The sequence below is a fragment of the Syngnathus leptorhynchus genome, chromosome 6 (genome assembly GCF_054491065.1).
Source record: "Syngnathus leptorhynchus isolate UIUO chromosome 6, UIUO_Slep, whole genome shotgun sequence".
In the NCBI taxonomy this organism is placed as follows: domain Eukaryota; kingdom Metazoa; phylum Chordata; class Actinopteri; order Syngnathiformes; family Syngnathidae; genus Syngnathus; species Syngnathus leptorhynchus.
In genome coordinates, this window is record NC_141200.1 from 1,380,995 (window position 1) to 1,396,621 (window position 15,627).

The 15,627-nt window shown below is 41.9% G+C and overlaps 3 protein-coding genes, 1 long non-coding RNA gene and 5 other non-coding genes across 9 annotated transcripts in view; all 9 read left to right on the top strand.

Moving 5' to 3' along the window:
* Positions 1–467: 467 nt before the first annotated feature.
* Positions 468–539, top strand: trnam-cau (transfer RNA methionine (anticodon CAU)). The gene has a single exon. It is a non-coding gene; the product is annotated as a tRNA-Met (tRNA).
* Positions 540–757: 218 nt separating this feature from the next.
* trnam-cau (transfer RNA methionine (anticodon CAU)) lies at positions 758–829 on the top strand. The gene has a single exon. It is a non-coding gene; the product is annotated as a tRNA-Met (tRNA).
* A 218-nt stretch (positions 830–1,047) lies between these two features.
* trnam-cau (transfer RNA methionine (anticodon CAU)) lies at positions 1,048–1,119 on the top strand. The gene has a single exon. It is a non-coding gene; the product is annotated as a tRNA-Met (tRNA).
* A 215-nt stretch (positions 1,120–1,334) lies between these two features.
* Positions 1,335–1,406, top strand: trnam-cau (transfer RNA methionine (anticodon CAU)). The gene has a single exon. It is a non-coding gene; the product is annotated as a tRNA-Met (tRNA).
* Positions 1,407–1,621: 215 nt separating this feature from the next.
* Positions 1,622–1,693, top strand: trnam-cau (transfer RNA methionine (anticodon CAU)). Its single transcript has one exon. It is a non-coding gene; the product is annotated as a tRNA-Met (tRNA).
* A 470-nt stretch (positions 1,694–2,163) lies between these two features.
* On the top strand, positions 2,164–4,075 carry LOC147055120 (interferon-induced transmembrane protein 1-like). Its single transcript, XM_085914492.1, has 3 exons — positions 2,164–2,315; positions 2,992–3,259; positions 3,443–4,075. Exons 2-3 carry the CDS (start codon positions 3,050–3,052, stop codon positions 3,605–3,607), a joined length of 375 nt encoding a protein of 124 aa, XP_085770618.1. The 5' UTR covers positions 2,164–2,315; positions 2,992–3,049; the 3' UTR covers positions 3,608–4,075.
* Positions 4,076–4,566: 491 nt separating this feature from the next.
* Positions 4,567–6,801, top strand: LOC147055121 (interferon-induced transmembrane protein 5-like). The gene is made up of 2 exons (XM_085914913.1): positions 4,567–4,785; positions 5,624–6,801. Exons 1-2 carry the CDS (start codon positions 4,567–4,569, stop codon positions 5,843–5,845), a joined length of 441 nt encoding a protein of 146 aa, XP_085771039.1. The 3' UTR covers positions 5,846–6,801.
* Positions 6,802–8,931: 2,130 nt separating this feature from the next.
* On the top strand, positions 8,932–14,754 carry LOC147055122 (uncharacterized). The gene is made up of 11 exons (XM_085915172.1): positions 8,932–9,087; positions 11,762–11,910; positions 12,033–12,221; positions 12,318–12,379; positions 12,451–12,504; positions 12,580–12,678; positions 12,758–12,893; positions 13,146–13,264; positions 13,381–13,476; positions 13,639–13,749; positions 14,189–14,754. The coding sequence occupies exons 1-11, from the start codon at positions 9,080–9,082 to the stop codon at positions 14,252–14,254; spliced, it is 1,089 nt and encodes a 362-aa protein (XP_085771298.1). The 5' UTR covers positions 8,932–9,079; the 3' UTR covers positions 14,255–14,754.
* A 253-nt stretch (positions 14,755–15,007) lies between these two features.
* The window catches only part of LOC147055123 (uncharacterized), a 42,852-nt gene continuing 42,232 nt past the window's right edge, over positions 15,008–15,627 (top strand). The window contains exon 1 of the long non-coding RNA XR_015066335.1: positions 15,008–15,156. This is a non-coding gene — a long non-coding RNA (uncharacterized LOC147055123). The remainder of the gene's footprint in view (positions 15,157–15,627) is intronic.

A 15,627-nucleotide genomic window follows, 5' to 3' on the forward strand; every position in this document is an offset into this window, starting at 1 on the left:
CGCATGTTCCTATTTGTCAACGCTTGACAAGACATAGTTATCTCACTAGTTGTCTCACTAGATATCTGATATCACAGATATTTCACACGGCGATCTGTGTGAGATCAGCTATCACAGAATGCCCCAAAATGCTCACGAGTTATCTCACCAGTTGTTTCACTAGATATCTATCACAGATATAACAGAATGCCCCTCACTAAATATCGAATATCATATACTCACTGATGGGTGGCCGTAATAGCCACCGCCACGTAGCTCCGCCCCTGGATGAGTCGGCGACGTAACCCAAAAGCAATAACCCGACGCAGTATCAGTGATAATTAGAGGCCACCAGGTCATAAATGCAAATTCTGTCGGTCGAGTCCCGTCCCAAACAGACGCATTACAGAGCCACCCGTTTTGGACGGTTTGATCTGGTCCATAAAAATATATAAATATATCTATTCGTTGATTAAATACACGGTGTGAGCAGAGTGGCGCAGCGGAAGCGTGCTGGGCCCATAACCCAGAGGTCGATGGATCGAAACCATCCTCTGCTAGCATGATTTTGGTGATACTATATTTTGAACATCCCCCTTATTAAATGTTAACGTTGCAAATCAAAACACAATTCAATTAGTTTCGATCAGTTTGTATTTGTTGCTGATGTCGAACGTATCTCCACTAATGTTGGCTCGTGAGTGAACGATTCATTCAAAAGAAAGAATCTTTTCAGTCAACGAGAGCCAATGAATCACTTGTTGGAATTTATTGTGTGAGCAGAGTGGCGCAGCGGAAGCGTGCTGGGCCCATAACCCAGAGGTCGATGGATCGAAACCATCCTCTGCTAGTATGATTATGATGTCACTATATTTTGAACAGCCCCCTTATTAAATGTTAACGTTGCAAATCAAAACACAATTCAATTAATTTCAATCAGTTTGTATTTGTTCCTGATGTCGAACGTATCTCCACTAGTGTTGGCTCGTGAGTGAACGATTCATTCAAAAGAACGCATCTTTTCAGTGAACCAGAGCGAACAAATCACTTGTTGGGAGTTACTGTGCGAGCAGAGTGGCGCAGCGGAAGCGTGCTGGGCCCATAACCCAGAGGTCGATGGATCGAAACCATCCTCTGCTAGTATGATTATGATGTCACTATATTTTGAACATCCCCCTTATTAAATGTTAACTTTGCAAATCAAAACACAATTCAATTAATTTCAATCAGTTTGTATTTGTTCCTGATGTCGAACGTATCTCCACTAGTGTTGGCTCGTGAGTGAACAATTCATTCAGAGCGAATCTTTTCAGTGAACGAGAGCGAAGAACTCACTTGTTGACATTCACTTTGCGAGCAGAGTGGCGCAGCGGAAGCGTGCTGGGCCCATAACCCAGAGGTCGATGGATCGAAACCATCCTCTGCTAGTATGATTATGATGTCACTATATTTTGAACATCCCCCTTATTAAATGTTAACGTTGCAAATCAAAACACAATTCAATTCATTTCAATCAGTTTGTATTTGTTCCTGATGTCGAACGTATCTCCACTAGTGTTGGCTCGTGAGTGAACGATTCATTCAGAGCGAATCTTTTCAGTGAACGAGAGCGAAGAAATCACTTGTTGACATTCACTGTGCGAGCAGAGTGGCGCAGCGGAAGCGTGCTGGGCCCATAACCCAGAGGTCGATGGATCGAAACCATCCTCTGCTAGTATGATTTTGGTGATACTATATTTTGAACATCCCCCTTATTAAATGTTAACGTTGCAAATCAAAACACAATTCAATTAGTTTCAATCAGTTTGTATTTGTTGCTGATGTCGAACGTATCTCTACTACTGTTGGCTCGTGAGTGAACGATTCATTCAAAAGAACGAATCTTTTCAGTGAACGAGAGTGAACAAATCACTTCGTAACGTACCCAATGGGGTGTCCGAGTGACGTCACAGATCAAACAGCGAATCAGAAAGTGGGGGTGATGGCGGGTGTGGCACTTTTCACTTTCCGTGAAGCTTTGACCATGATTTTTGATGATTTGATTTATATATATAAAAAAAAAAGGATCAGTGTGTGTGTGGCACTTTTCACTTTCCGTGAAAGCTTTGACGGTGATTTTTGATTATTTGATTTATTCGTTTGAGCGAATCTTTTGAGTGAACCGATTCTAAAGATTCAGTTCTTTTCAAAGAACTGGAAAGCACATCACTAATCTCCACGACAATAACAATAAAAAGGAGCGCCAAAAACAGACCAGCGTCGGTGTGGGTGGACGCCCCGGAAGAGAAAGCCAGAACAATTTGGGGAGCAGGTGCGCTCAAGCCTCAACTCCAAACGTAAGTGCCATAGAAAAGTGTTTGCTGCGGAAATTTGAATGCTGGAATGGAATGGCACGTATTCGTATATGTTTAACAATAACAATACATTTGATTTGTAAAGCGCTTTTCATAAAAGAATCTCCAAGTGCTACAGAAATAACACCGCTATGTTGAAGTCAATGGACCTAGAAGTGCATTACCAGTCGAACTAGCCAAGGAGGGAGGGATACTTTGAACTAAGGCCGCTCAAGATCTATAGAATGACCAAATATCATAATTGTGTGCACAAATTCGTGCAATAATTGCATATGGAATCGTGTGCTAATATTGACCAATCAAATGCAATCTTAAATCTGCATTGGCCTCCAATCAGAGAACAGTATCTAGGGATTTGAATTACCAAGTCACTTCATTAGATATCAATGCACTGGCCTTCTTATCATAAAACAAAATGTGTGTGCTTACATGGCCTTTCAGAACCCGAACACTGTACTGCCAATATTTGGGTTTTGAAAGTGAGATTGCATCAAAAAGTGAAATGTGTATTTTACGCAAAATGTTACTTCAAACGTAGCCTTGACAGTTCATCAATGTTTCCTATTGGGAAATCGGTTTCGAAAGCAGAACCAGTTTTACAATGCATTGTGTTCACAATGTTCCTTACCCGCTACTTTATTTCCTCTCGCCTACAAAGAAGCTCACTTAAAAAGGAAAAGTAGGAAACGCACTTTTGAGTTGAACTTTGAGACGCCATGGAGACGAAAGCTAGCCCAGCCGCAGCCGTCTCCACTTCCGCCGGGGCCCCCGACCAGCTCGCCGGTTCTGCCGTGGTCCAGGTGGATACGTCGGATGAGAACACGGAGCCCCCGCCGCGTGACTACATCATCTTGTCCCTCTTCTCTTTTGTCTACATGGGGAATCCTTTCTGCTTGGGACTTGTGGCACTCATCTTCTCCATCAAGGTGAGATTGGCACTGGTTTTATATTTCTCTTTTTCTTGTGTTTGTTTGGAGTCATTTTCTTCAGAAATTCATATGTCTGGGTTCTTAATAAAATCCTTACTTTTAATTGCTAGTCGATTAAAATTTAAATTACAATTATTTTTTTTAAATGCGAAATTGAATATATTTTGTTTGCGATTTCAGGCCAGAGACCGGAAATTGTTGGGAGACATGGAGGGAGCCCAAAAGCACGCCTATACTGCCAAAAGATTCAACCTCCTTGCCTTGTGCTTTTTCGGCCTTTCTATCTTCGTTACGGTCCTTGTATATGCCTTCTTGGTTTCTAATGCAAAACGCCGCCGGGTGTAAATTCGAAGGGTGTCACCTTCCCTTATATGACCAATAAACATGTTTGTATGTTTGAAACGTGCAAAAGGCACAAAAACTTGCTCATTTTTTATTTCATGTTGTATTCTGACTAAATGTTATTTATTTATGAACCTCCTGTTAAAACATCTTGTCCCTTGGTTCCTGCCACAGTTCTGTTGCGACAGGGGTTGGGCCATACCGTTTTTGGTGAGGAAACAAAGATGGTAAATGTGTTTGGTAAATGTTGAAGAAGATGTACCTTGCCAATGCCAGTTCAAATTTTTTTTTTATATAGACATTTAACCTTAACCTAGCTTTGTCTGCTCTTCGACGAGTTTGTGTTCACTTCACACTTCAGTAAATATAACAAAACAAAGTAGCAGTCATAAAAAAGCACATTGTTCCAATCATTAATATTTACTTGCTATTTTAAAAATACTAAGTCGCCAAAGTGACCACGGTGTGCCCAATGCCACGTTATATGAAACTGCCAGTGACTGACCAGCAGGGGGTGGTGTTGCTAAACTCTACTTTCATCTGTTTGTAAGTTTGACATCTATTCGACAATATTTTCAGATCAATTGAAAAGTGAGTAGGCAGTTGGTCATATGTCACCTGAATTGAGTTCTGTTGAGGTATCAGACACAGTCAAGACATTTTCTGATCATGTTTTGAATCATTGCTCCCATCTGACCCCCACCTGCTCATTAAACCTGCAAAAAGAAAAGAAAAAAAAATTCCATCTTCTCCCTGGAAGATTTCTGCTTGTGCTGTTTTTAGGCTCTGTCAGGGTGACCACATAATGACAGAGTTGGCGTATATGAAAGAACCGTGCCCAGTCGCCTCCCTTTTCACTGGCCCGTATAAAAGCTCTTGCTCGGGGGGGGTTCCTTTCCACTGAATCTCCTCGTTCGCTTCCCCAAAAGCCAAACATCTACCAGGACCCAATTGCCCCGACCATGGACAACCTTTCGTACCACCATTCGTACAATTACCCCTCCGATTGCACCCCACTCACCAACTGCAAGTCTGCCCGGAAAGCGGCCGGCTCCACCGCCATCAACATGGGCAACGTGGACGAGAACCCGCCTCGGGACTACATCTTTTGGTCTCTGTGCAACACCATGTATGTCAACTTCTGCTGCCTGGGATTCATGGCGCTCCTGTATTCCATCAAGGTAATCCCCGATAGTAAATATGCTGGCTTGTGAAGAAAAGTTCATTTGAAGGAGGACTGGTGGAGAGCATGATCCCCATCCTCATGTTTTGTCATTTGGATTAAATGTACCATTATTATATATATTTTTTTAATTCAACAAACAAGAAGATTCCAGTTCCGTATACAGGTCGTCCAGATCTTGACACTAAGGCTCACTTTGATCGGAGAAATCAGGTCCTCGAAACACAAGAGCCAAAAAGAAGAAGTTTTTTTTTTTTAGGCCAGGAGTGCCTAATTAAAGATGTTGAGCGGCTTCATCCGGGTGGTTAAAAATGGCGTAATTGCCATGTTCTTGGTGGGCGAGTGCTCAAGAGAAATTAGAGAGGGAGGAAGAAGACGACCAAGCTTGGGTTACTCCGAAATGAAACAGCTGTAACGGCCTTGAACCTGAGAGCTTTGAAAAGATTGGAAGGGATTTGCTCCGAGAAAGCCTAAACCCAGAACTCAGTCTGTAGGAGCAGGACGCTTGTCCTAAAACCAAAAACCAAAATTCATGTCGCTGGCGCTAGCCCCAAGCCAAGTCCTACTGTTAGTATCAAACTTAATCCTAGCTCTGATCCTAAACCAGAAGCCAGACCTGACTGCTTATCTGTAGAAGCATCTCATGAGCCCCAACTTTAATCTCAACCAAAACAATAGTTTTAAAACAAGAACTGTGTTATAGCATTATGCTAGGCTATAGCTAACATAGCCAGTTAGCTATTTATACTACAAAATTGGATTTGGGTTGGATTACTTTCCACTTCTGCCCAAACTGCAGATTAATCATGTTTTTGTTTTTTTTCTGCCCCAATTAGGCCCGTGATCAGAAGACACAGGGTAACTTGCAGCTGGCCCAGGAGTGCTCGGATAAAGCCAAGTGGTACAACATCCTGGCAGCCGGCTGGAACCTTCTCATTCCTCTCCTGGCCGTGGCCCTCCTGGTGCTCCTGCTGGTCCACCTGGGCTCCTCTCAGGGCTCCTTCGACTTCCTCGGAGAGGACGGCCTACAGAATTTCCTGAAACTCTTCAGCTGGTAGACGGACCGGACAAAACGAGCAAGGCCATTTTTGTTTTCGGCGATTTTGATTTGAAGGGGAAGTGACGTGATGGGAAGGTAGTCTAGCGTGCTGCAGGTCTAGTTTTGTGCTGAGCTCAGCAGTTTTTTCATGATTCTATTTGGCTAGCCATGCAGCGGTACTACAATTTTGCAGCCAACCTCCCCGATTGATGGGAAATTGGGACGAAGCCCTGCCACAAATGACGAAAATCCACCGATAATTGTCCACACACACCCAAAAAAGATGTAAACGATACCTCAACATGGCGACAAAGTAGATTTTTCTTTTAAACGGAATGAAGTTCACCCCTCAGAGAGAGAAACATGAATAGCAACGTTTTAAAAAAAATTCCAAGCAAATTTGGATCCGTGACCGAAACCCAGAGTTTGAGCTATTGTGGCATTCCTTAGTGGCATAAATTTGGAAGCTGCCGTTCTTCAAATATGTTATATATATATATTTATTGTATTTATACAGCCCCGTCCGTCCGTCGTCTATGAATTTCCTTCCCACGACTGAACCCGATTATCGCTTTTGAAACATTTTTAGTCAAGATGGACGCCAAAGATTTATTATTGTGATAAATGAAGGACGGGGCAACAATCTCTTTAAGCCTTAAAGATATATTACACTTTTGCTAGCATGAGTTTGTATTTTAAAGAGACGAAACCGATTTAAGTAAGGAATCATTTTAGGTCGAAAAAGGAAATCCAGAAGTCATGTATTCATTGAGACGCCATCACCAACAAATGACATCTGACACATGCAAAAGATTTCTCAAAACTTTCATTTAACAGCTGATTTAATTCAATTAGCGGTCTTTAAAAGAAAAAGTGAATACATTCAACTTGGATTGCTGTTAAAAATTTCGATGGGTTAAGTGAGAATTGGCTCAGCTATTCGATGACTAATTTGTGTCGATTTTATTGAGGATACCCTGGACGCATTATATTATCTTTTTTTTGTCCATTTTCTTGTTGACTTTTAATAAATCCAGTCAATTCAGTGCAATGCTGAACATAATTTTTTTATATGCTGTATTTTTATCATTATTATTTTCATAATTTTTACCAAATTTATACATGACATATTTTTTACATCATTTTAACATAAATATAATTTTCAACACATTTTTTATTATATATAAATGTCAACACTTTTTTTTATTTTTTTATTTACTGTTGATGCCTTTCCTTCCTTTCCAACTGGACTGGGCTGGATGTAAAGTCTGAGTTCTTGCGGTTCTGCTCATGTACCTACACCCTGCTTTGCTTTCCAACTGCCACTTACACGAATCCGGGAACGTTTTCATTCCCGGGCCAGTCCAAATGTGGAGCTATACTTTATACATAGAAGGTGTCAGCTGCTCAAAAATGACGTCACGCGATATTCCCGACAGCCACGGTGCCCCGTTTGTTCGAAAAGTGATGTGTCGCGGCAATTTGGTCATTTGTCAAACTGAAAAAAAAAAAAAGTACGTCAAGGTACTTAAATGTCTCTGTCCAGATGTTTCTGCAAAGGTGGACCGTGTTACGAGCTGGGCATCCTTCTAGTCTGACCTCCCAGCGTTCAACTCCTATTAGACCACCTCTCTTGAGCTGCCCTCTTTATTTATACACGAGCAAATGACAGCTTCGGGCCTGCAACTTTCTATTTTGCCCTTTTTGCGGCGGCGGGAAAATTGTTGCAGATGTCTGGCGTGAGGACAATTACAGGCTTGCCGCTGGAAGAAGGCAGCGTGTTCAAATGTTGATTCTGGGTGTTGTCCGCTAACATTTGGGGCAAAAATATACACCACTTGCGGTTTTTTTTTTTTTGAACATTCTCTAACATGAATCAAAATATAATAAGTGGATGGTGAGGAGAAAAAAGGGAAAGATTGATTGAAAACAACTTTTGCTATCTTTCATGTCGCTCACAAAGTGAACATTTTTTGCATGAACATGAACTTACCTCAGCTCCTCAGTAAATGTTTATGATTAGTCATTTTTTTTATCATTAGGCTTCTCCACAGAGGACCAAGAATGCATGTTATCTTTCAACATGTGTTGCTTCACCTTTTGTGTTCAAGAAATTGGTATCTTAAATGTTAGAATTGCCACCAAATCACAATAACATTCACAAAACTTTTTCAGAAAACCACTTTCACAGCATCTATCAAGGTTTAAACATTTTGATCTTTGCAAGGAGAGTAAACTTGATCGATTTGGAATTTAGATAGGATTACTTTTTAGCAGGTGTCCCTAATGAAGTGTCTTATGTGTTTTAAATGAAGGCAAACTCCAAAATGTCACTTGATAGCGTATTTCCGCTCTCTTTCCCCGCCTCGTTCCTTCACGTTTAACTGGGAGACTTCTCAACAGTTCCCAATGAAAGGGCCCATTCAATTGATTCTTTAAAAAAAAAAAAAGTCTTGCTGCTGCACAATCATTCCTGTTGTTCATGAGACATTTTCTTCTTCCCCTTTTCAGTATTTTAACATCTTGCAGAGTCGTTTTGATCTAATCCAAATGGGGCTGTTTAAACAAGTCACATGCTCATTTCCTCATTTTTTATCAATAAACCCGAAACCAACATGCCCCCCCCCCCGTCCGCCATTGATGCAAAAGTCTTCAGTAAATATCATCGCAAAGTTGTCAGCAGTTCTTTCAACTCAAACTTTAACAGGCTGTAATGAGAAATAAATCCACCAGTGGGCGCCACAACGTGTATTTTCAAACGACTGCCAAAGGTCGTCAGTGTCAAAAGCTGGCAAGAAAAAAAAAAAACCCCTCATCAAATATTTTCTGAACTGTGTTAGCAATAACAAGTACACCGCAAGTCCCAAAAAATACTTTGTGTTCTCAAGTTAGTCAACTTTGCTAATTATTTGAGGCTGTAAAAAAAAAAACCCAACAACTTTGTTCTTGGCATGCTTTTGAGTCGAAAGGAAGCGTCATCTTATCGATCAACAGCAGCTCCAGTTTACGTAATACCTTCACACCATAAGGCCCGCCAGTGTAACGACACTCCTACACGGGACACACCCACATTCAACACACACACACACATACCTGATAAAACATGACCCCCGGGTGGGCGTGGCCAAGGTCTCCAAAGCTGGAAGTGCAAGTTGGAGCCAAGTGAAGACAACACAAGAGCAGAAGCCAGGCCTCCAGTCTTCCTTTTGTCTTTTTGCATCGGAGGGACTCACAACAACACACGGCAGGCAACATGAGCAGGTGAGCGAGCGAGCGACCTTTTTGGATCATTTTAAGGTCAACTCCAAGGTGACTTTTGTAAGATCTCACTTTGCATCGCAATCATACTTTGGTGCAAACATTCAAGTGTGTTTGGTTTTGCCAACTTCTGTATTTTTGCTTCCTCTGGTCATATTGTTGTAATTTTACGACCCTGATAACTTCCTGGGGTGTTGGCTTTCTTCTGTCACACACCAATGGCATGACTGACAAAATTCAGTTCGCTCGTGGAACGACACATGGAGCTCAGTCAAACCTTTGACACCAAGTAGAAGACATTCGAATGTTACAGTAGCGTAGTAGGCCTAAGTGTTCGGACAACATTATGCGCTCTCGACTCGTTCTCACGTGTTGCTGCTGCGTCGTGTGGGTGTTTAGTGCGCAACGGGGTTGTTGTATGTTTTTAATTCTTGGTTGCTTGTCATAAAAAAAAGTCCTTACGTCCGCCACACTGGAGGAACACGCTTTTGCACGGTTTGAACATTAACACGGAGTTTAAAATTAGAAAAGTATTGCACTTACATAATGATTAACTAAAAATAAAAGATGCAAATAAAATTTTAAAAAATGCACACAAGTAAACATTTGATGACAAATATGTCGAAAAGGTTCAATCGAAATATACTGTAAAAAAAAAAAAGAAGATTGACAACAGAACTCTGTTGGATTAAAAAAAAATTGAGCTGGTGTATCATTATGCTTAGTTATATTTAATTCAGTGATGGTTTGTCCTACCACAAGAGGGAGCCGGTGTACCAACATTTTGAGTTTGTCGACTTTGGCGACCTTTTGACGGACATATTGTTCTATATAATGTGAAGCGTTTTTCCATTCCGCTTTTGAGTTTATCACATGAGTCCTGTTTTCTTTCTTTCCAAGTTTTTTAGCAGAGCTTTGCTAAATAGCAGCAGTGTCAGGCGGGTGGGGGATGTCACGCCCGATCCTCAGGGCAAACTTAAACGTACAGCCCTTTAAAAAAAAAAAAAAAAAGAAAAGTTCTTTTGTTCACAGGTTCCTTCCTATAGGCAAAAATGTATGAGTGTATCTATCTTTACCTCTTGACTTCTGTAAGTTATTGCGTAAATTTCCACGGGGACCCTGATGGTGCCAAAAGGGCTGCTATACATTAGAGTGAACCCCCCGACCCCGCCCCCCTCCCCTCCCTATCCTGTTGCTGCTGGGGCTCATGTTACACACGTGTGTGCGTTCCCTGTGTTGGTGTGATGTTGTAACAAAAACCAAATGTGTCAACTTGAACTCCCTCACCCAAAAAAACAAAACCCTGTTGTGATAAGTCAACTTTGATCAATACAATACAAAGCATTCGATTCTGTATTGTTTGGGGAGCGTCCACTGAAAATAAAGCAACTTAGAATCGAAGGAAGGGGTGTTTTTTTTTTTTTTCTGAAGTCGTTGCAAGCTTCTCACCATTTTTTTTTTAGTTTGTATCAGTGAGCAAAGTCACATGATTACCAGTGAAAGGAAACACTGGAGAACAAATATTTTTATTTGAAGACGATCTGGTTTTGTCTTTGCCAACTTTCTCCACAGTTCACATCTGGATCCAATCGTACGCATTCCTTAAAGTTATGACTTTCCCAAGCCCCCCCCCTCCCCTAAAAAAAAGAAAACAATAGAAGGACGCAGGCAGAAAGGCCTTGAAAGGTTTCAGGTGGTTATTAGCACCTTTGTGTTTGTCTGTTTGTTATTGTTCTGTTTTAGCGCTTCTTCTTCTTCTCGGTGACATAACAGGCTGCGTCTGGCGTTCGTCAAACATGTGACAAGCAGGGAAAGAGCACAACTGTTTGATGGCCTTTTGAGGAGGAGCCCAGATTAGGAATGTTTTTGTGGAACGTGGAGAGCAGAAGGGAAAAAAAAAAAAAGGCGCTGGAGCTTGGAGCTAGTCACCAACATGACACCATCCATCCATACGTGGAGACCTTGCAGTTCCTTCTATCCATCTAAGACTGTGTGCGCTGAATTTGAACGTCGAGGCCGCTTGAATTAATTAATTAATTCACTCCTATAACGGCGCAAACTTTCCTTTCTACCAGCGCTTGTTTACGGAAATGACAAAAGAAAGAGAAACGGGGCCGATAATATTAATTGTATTTTATTCTATATTTAATACATATTTATATATATGCTATATTTTAAGATATTTATATATTTTATTTTTCCAATAGGGAAAAAGATGAGCAATATTATGAGAATAAATTCCTACTTTTTGGAGAATGAAAGACATCATGTACGTATTTTGTTGGGTAAAAGGGATGATCTGAGAATAAAGTTGTTGTTTTCTTTACTCCATTTTGCTGAGTTGGCGGTTCTGCAGCTGATGACCGATAAAAATCAGAAGCACTTTTGAGGGCTTCCATGTGACTGCCGGATGGTGAAGAAAGTCAAAGAAAGGACTTTCTGTCCCATGCAAGTCATGTGATATGCTTTGATGAGCATCACGCCAACTTTAGACGATTTACAGTCAGACTGTTATGTAACGTCGTGATCATTTGTTTGGATGCATTTCAGCACCGCAGATGTGCATTGCAGGACCGCAGATGTACATTGCGTTCTCGCCAGAGTCTTGTATTCCTTTTTGAATGAACCCCATGCACTCCTCAGCGTTTGACTTGTGTCTCTCTCGGCTTGTGCGTAGGTGTTTGATCAGCCAGACGGAGGTGCAGGGTTTCATCGAGAGGTGCATGATGGCGGTGGGCACCAAGCAGCATCACGCCCGCAGCCTGGCCCAGGTTCTGGTGGAGGGCGACCACAGGGGTCACTACAGCCACGGACTCAACAGGATGGGTCAGTGGGCTGTCGTGGGCCGCGGCTCACGCGCAGGAGCTCACGCGCAGGTTGACTCGTGATGTCACTCACTAGGCCGCGCCCATTGAAATATCACTTTGGACTATTTTTTCCCCCGACAGATATGTACGTGAAAGACGTTAAGACGGGAATCTGCGCCAAGGATGGGGAGCCTGTGGTGGAAAAGGAGAGTCCGGCCACGGCCCTCGTGGACGGGAAGAACCTCCTGGGACCCGTGGTGGGGAACTTCTGCATGAATTTGGCCATCAAGAAGGCCAAAGAAGTCGGGATCGGCTGGGTGGTGGCGCACGGTGGGTTAGCCTTGATAAAAAACAATTCTTTTTTTTTTTTTTTTTGTCAATTCAATCTTCTTTTCCCCCTGATAATACATCATATGTATCTTGTAGGCTCCAACCATTACGGCATTGCCGGCCACTACGCCATGCTAGCTCTGAAGGAGAACATGATCGTGAGTCCAAAACGTCTCCGAGTCCAACCGCCGTCTCGTTTGTTTTTTTCTAAACAAACTTCTCATGACAGGGAATGTCCTTCACCAACACGTCCCCTCTGGTGGTCCCCACACGTGGAAAAGAGGTGAGCACATTCTTCTGAATGAGAAATCATTTGATAAGATTTCTTTCCGAAGCTGAGGTGTTTTTTTTTTTGTAGTGCACCTTAGGCACCAACCCAATCAGCGTGGCAGCTCCGTCCAAAAATGGCGACAGCTTCGTTTTGGACATGGCCACATCGGCGGTCGCCCTTGGAAAAGTGAGGACACTCAAACCAAAACAAGGAACTTCCATGGCGTGACACTCCCCCCCCCCCCCACCCCTCCTTGTGGACACAGGTGGAGTTGCACGACCGTCGCGGCGACACTATCCCAGAGGGGTGGGGCTGCGACCCCAAGGGCAAGCTCACCACCGACCCTAAGAAAGTTCTGAACGGAGGAGGATTGGTTCCCATCGGTGGCAGCGAGGCCACAGGTCTGCCCGGATGTTCCATCGAGTTTTTTATTGACAAAACATTGACCCTTATGTTAGGAATTATGATCAAAATAAACATGACCCCCCCCCCCCCCCTATGTATGCATGGGGAGGGGTCATGTTTATTTATTTATGTTTATTTATTTGATCCACTACTAAAAGCTTTCAAGGCACTTCTTGCATTGGATCTCATTGGTGTGTACCTAATTAAGTGTCCAACGAGGAACTGAACTTTATTATGTGTGTTGTTAGGAGGCTACAAAGGTTACGGCCTTGGTATGATGGTAGAAGTGTTCTGCGGTATCCTGGCCGGAGCCAAGTACAGCAAACACGTCCGCACATGGAAAGTGACCGACAAGGTTGCAGATTTGGTAGGTTAAGCAAATTCACCTGACCTTTGAACCAATTTGGACTATTTGCAGTGGGGGCCTTGAACTGGTGATGTCAAAATCAAGTGGTGTGCGTGCGTGTGTGTGTGTTTTGGCAGGGTCAGTGTTTCGTGGCAATCAACCCAGAGAACTTTGCCTCCGGGTTCACTGACCGCATGGTGGACCTTCTGGCCATCCATAGAGAACTGGACCCTGTGAGTGTTTGGGTTCAGGGGCGCCGGGCGTAAAGTTGTCTGTTTATAGAAATACTTAAAAAAGGTTGTGAGGAATAAATATGTAAATCTATACAATATGGAAGTGAGGCACATGTAAAAAAATAAACTGAAAATCGATTTGTATTGTTTTTTGCGCCGCAGGCCGATGCCGACGCTCCTGTTTTGGCCGCCGGAGATCCCGAGAGGGCCAACATTGCCAAGTGTGAGAAGATGGGCGGCATCCCGTATCATATCAACGTCGTCAAATACATGGTACACGCAAAGTTCTGATACAGTGGCAAGCACTGAAACAGCTTGTTATATTTGATTTAGAAAAGAATATTTCAGTTATTGTAGTCCTCAATATTTCATTGAAAAATGAAATATTTTCTTAGTAGTAAATTAAAATTCATATGCACGACAATTAATGTCATACAATACATTCCTATTTATAGTTATTGAATTTTCTTTACAGTAACCGAACAGTTCCGTTTATAACATTGCCACCTTGTGGACTTTAGGGGTAACTGCAAAATGACTGGCGTTTTTTTCTCAATCACACAAGAAATACAAAAGAAATGCATTTTTGTTGAGAGACAACTTCAAAATATGATTACTATTAAAGTATCAAATTTCAGAATCAGTTTTACTCCCATAAATCAATGTTTGGTGCTCTGGTTCTGGAATGATGCATGATTTGCTTGACTTTCAGAATGAATGTGCCAAGAGAGAAGGCGTCACTCCTCTGCTGCCTTGTGACAAAATCGTTCCAGAGTAGAAGTGACAAGTTGGAGATCAATCATCTCGTCTTCTTCTCAGCGTGCGCCAATAGCCTGCCTGGTTGGTGTTTGTCAATAGCGCGACCAAATGAAAGCAGTTCTGTGTCAAATGATGTTTTGTATGTCTGACATAGGAACAATTCGGCTGTTACTTTGAGCTCAAATTGTTCAGCTTACTTCTCTTTGCATGTTTTTCTTCATTAATTGAAACGTTGCCTTGACACAAGTCCAGCCGATGCTGTCAATCAGATGACAACTCAGTTAGAAATGTACTGTGAAAGTGGCCACATGTTTTTAATTGAATTGAGAAAGGAATTGATATTTTTATATATACAGCGAGACAAGCGGTTTAGCTAAAGGATGCGTGGATGGATGGATGGATGGATGGATGGATGGATGGATGGATGGATGGATGGAGACAGCAAACTATAAAATTCTCCTCCTGCCAGCAATATTTCAAGTGCCTTATTCTTCCCAATAAAAAGCCAAATCAGTCGAAGCGTATTTGTCCTCGTTTTTTTTGTTTGTATTTGACTTCCTATGAAGGATTTTTAGCATTGCTTTAACTTGTGTACTACAAAGGAAATATTAAAAAAAACAATTTTGAACTTCTTGCTAGATATTTCATGCATTTATACTTTTAGCCCTTGAGTTTGACCGATATTTCATTGGCTACGTATTGATGAATATATGCTTGCGCGATGGTTTTGAATTTTTGAGTCGTACCTGCTCGAGCGCCGTTTGACGTCAGACAGGAAGTCACGCGACCACAAGCCGTCTGATTGCGGCCTTGTCAAAAGTTGGACGAAACTCGTGGTCACTTTTTATTGACCCCAAAAATAAGCTTGTCGTCTGAAAGATCCGCTAAAGCTCGACGCGTAAGTCGAGAAGACACGTTACGGTGAGTAGACGTTCTCATGATTGTTGTTCTTGTTGATTTGTTTTGGCGGAGCACAAGAATATCAAAATAGCAGTTCCATGGTCATTTTTACATCTACTCAAGTCCCATTTTTGTAAAGTAGCAATATTCTTACTTGAGTAAAAATGTTTACACCGCCCCTTGACTGTATTTATGGCTGTACACAATTTTAACATCATGTTCAAGTCTTTTTTTGTAATGCAATGAAGCTTGTATTGTGAAGTGAATATCGGCCGCTAGATGGAGACAAAGTACGCTTTATGAATATCGTGACAGTAGTGCAGTTAGTTGCAACACAATAAAAAATAAAATGCTTTAGAATTTTCTTTTCAGTCAAGTTGTATTTTTGCAGTTTGATCAAAATTCAATCAATCATATGTTATGAACTTTATTTTCTCATTGAGGTCCCTGGTTAGCTTTTGCTCATCACACCTTACTGTACTGTATATTTCA

Excerpts from the sequence above, each read along its gene's own strand:
- LOC147055120 (XM_085914492.1), top strand. The coding sequence starts at position 3,050 with ATGGAGACGAAAGCTAGCCCAGCCGCAGCCGTCTCCACTTCCGCCGGG. Across the intron at positions 3,260-3,442 it reads CACTCATCTTCTCCATCAAG|GCCAGAGACCGGAAATTGTT; the intron begins GTGAGATTGGCA and ends TTGCGATTTCAG.
- LOC147055121 (XM_085914913.1), top strand. The coding sequence starts at position 4,567 with ATGGACAACCTTTCGTACCACCATTCGTACAATTACCCCTCCGATTGC. Across the intron at positions 4,786-5,623 it reads CGCTCCTGTATTCCATCAAG|GCCCGTGATCAGAAGACACA; the intron begins GTAATCCCCGAT and ends TGCCCCAATTAG.
- LOC147055122 (XM_085915172.1), top strand. Across the intron at positions 12,505-12,579 it reads TCCCCACACGTGGAAAAGAG|TGCACCTTAGGCACCAACCC; the intron begins GTGAGCACATTC and ends TTTTTTTTGTAG. Across the intron at positions 12,679-12,757 it reads CGGCGGTCGCCCTTGGAAAA|GTGGAGTTGCACGACCGTCG; the intron begins GTGAGGACACTC and ends TTGTGGACACAG.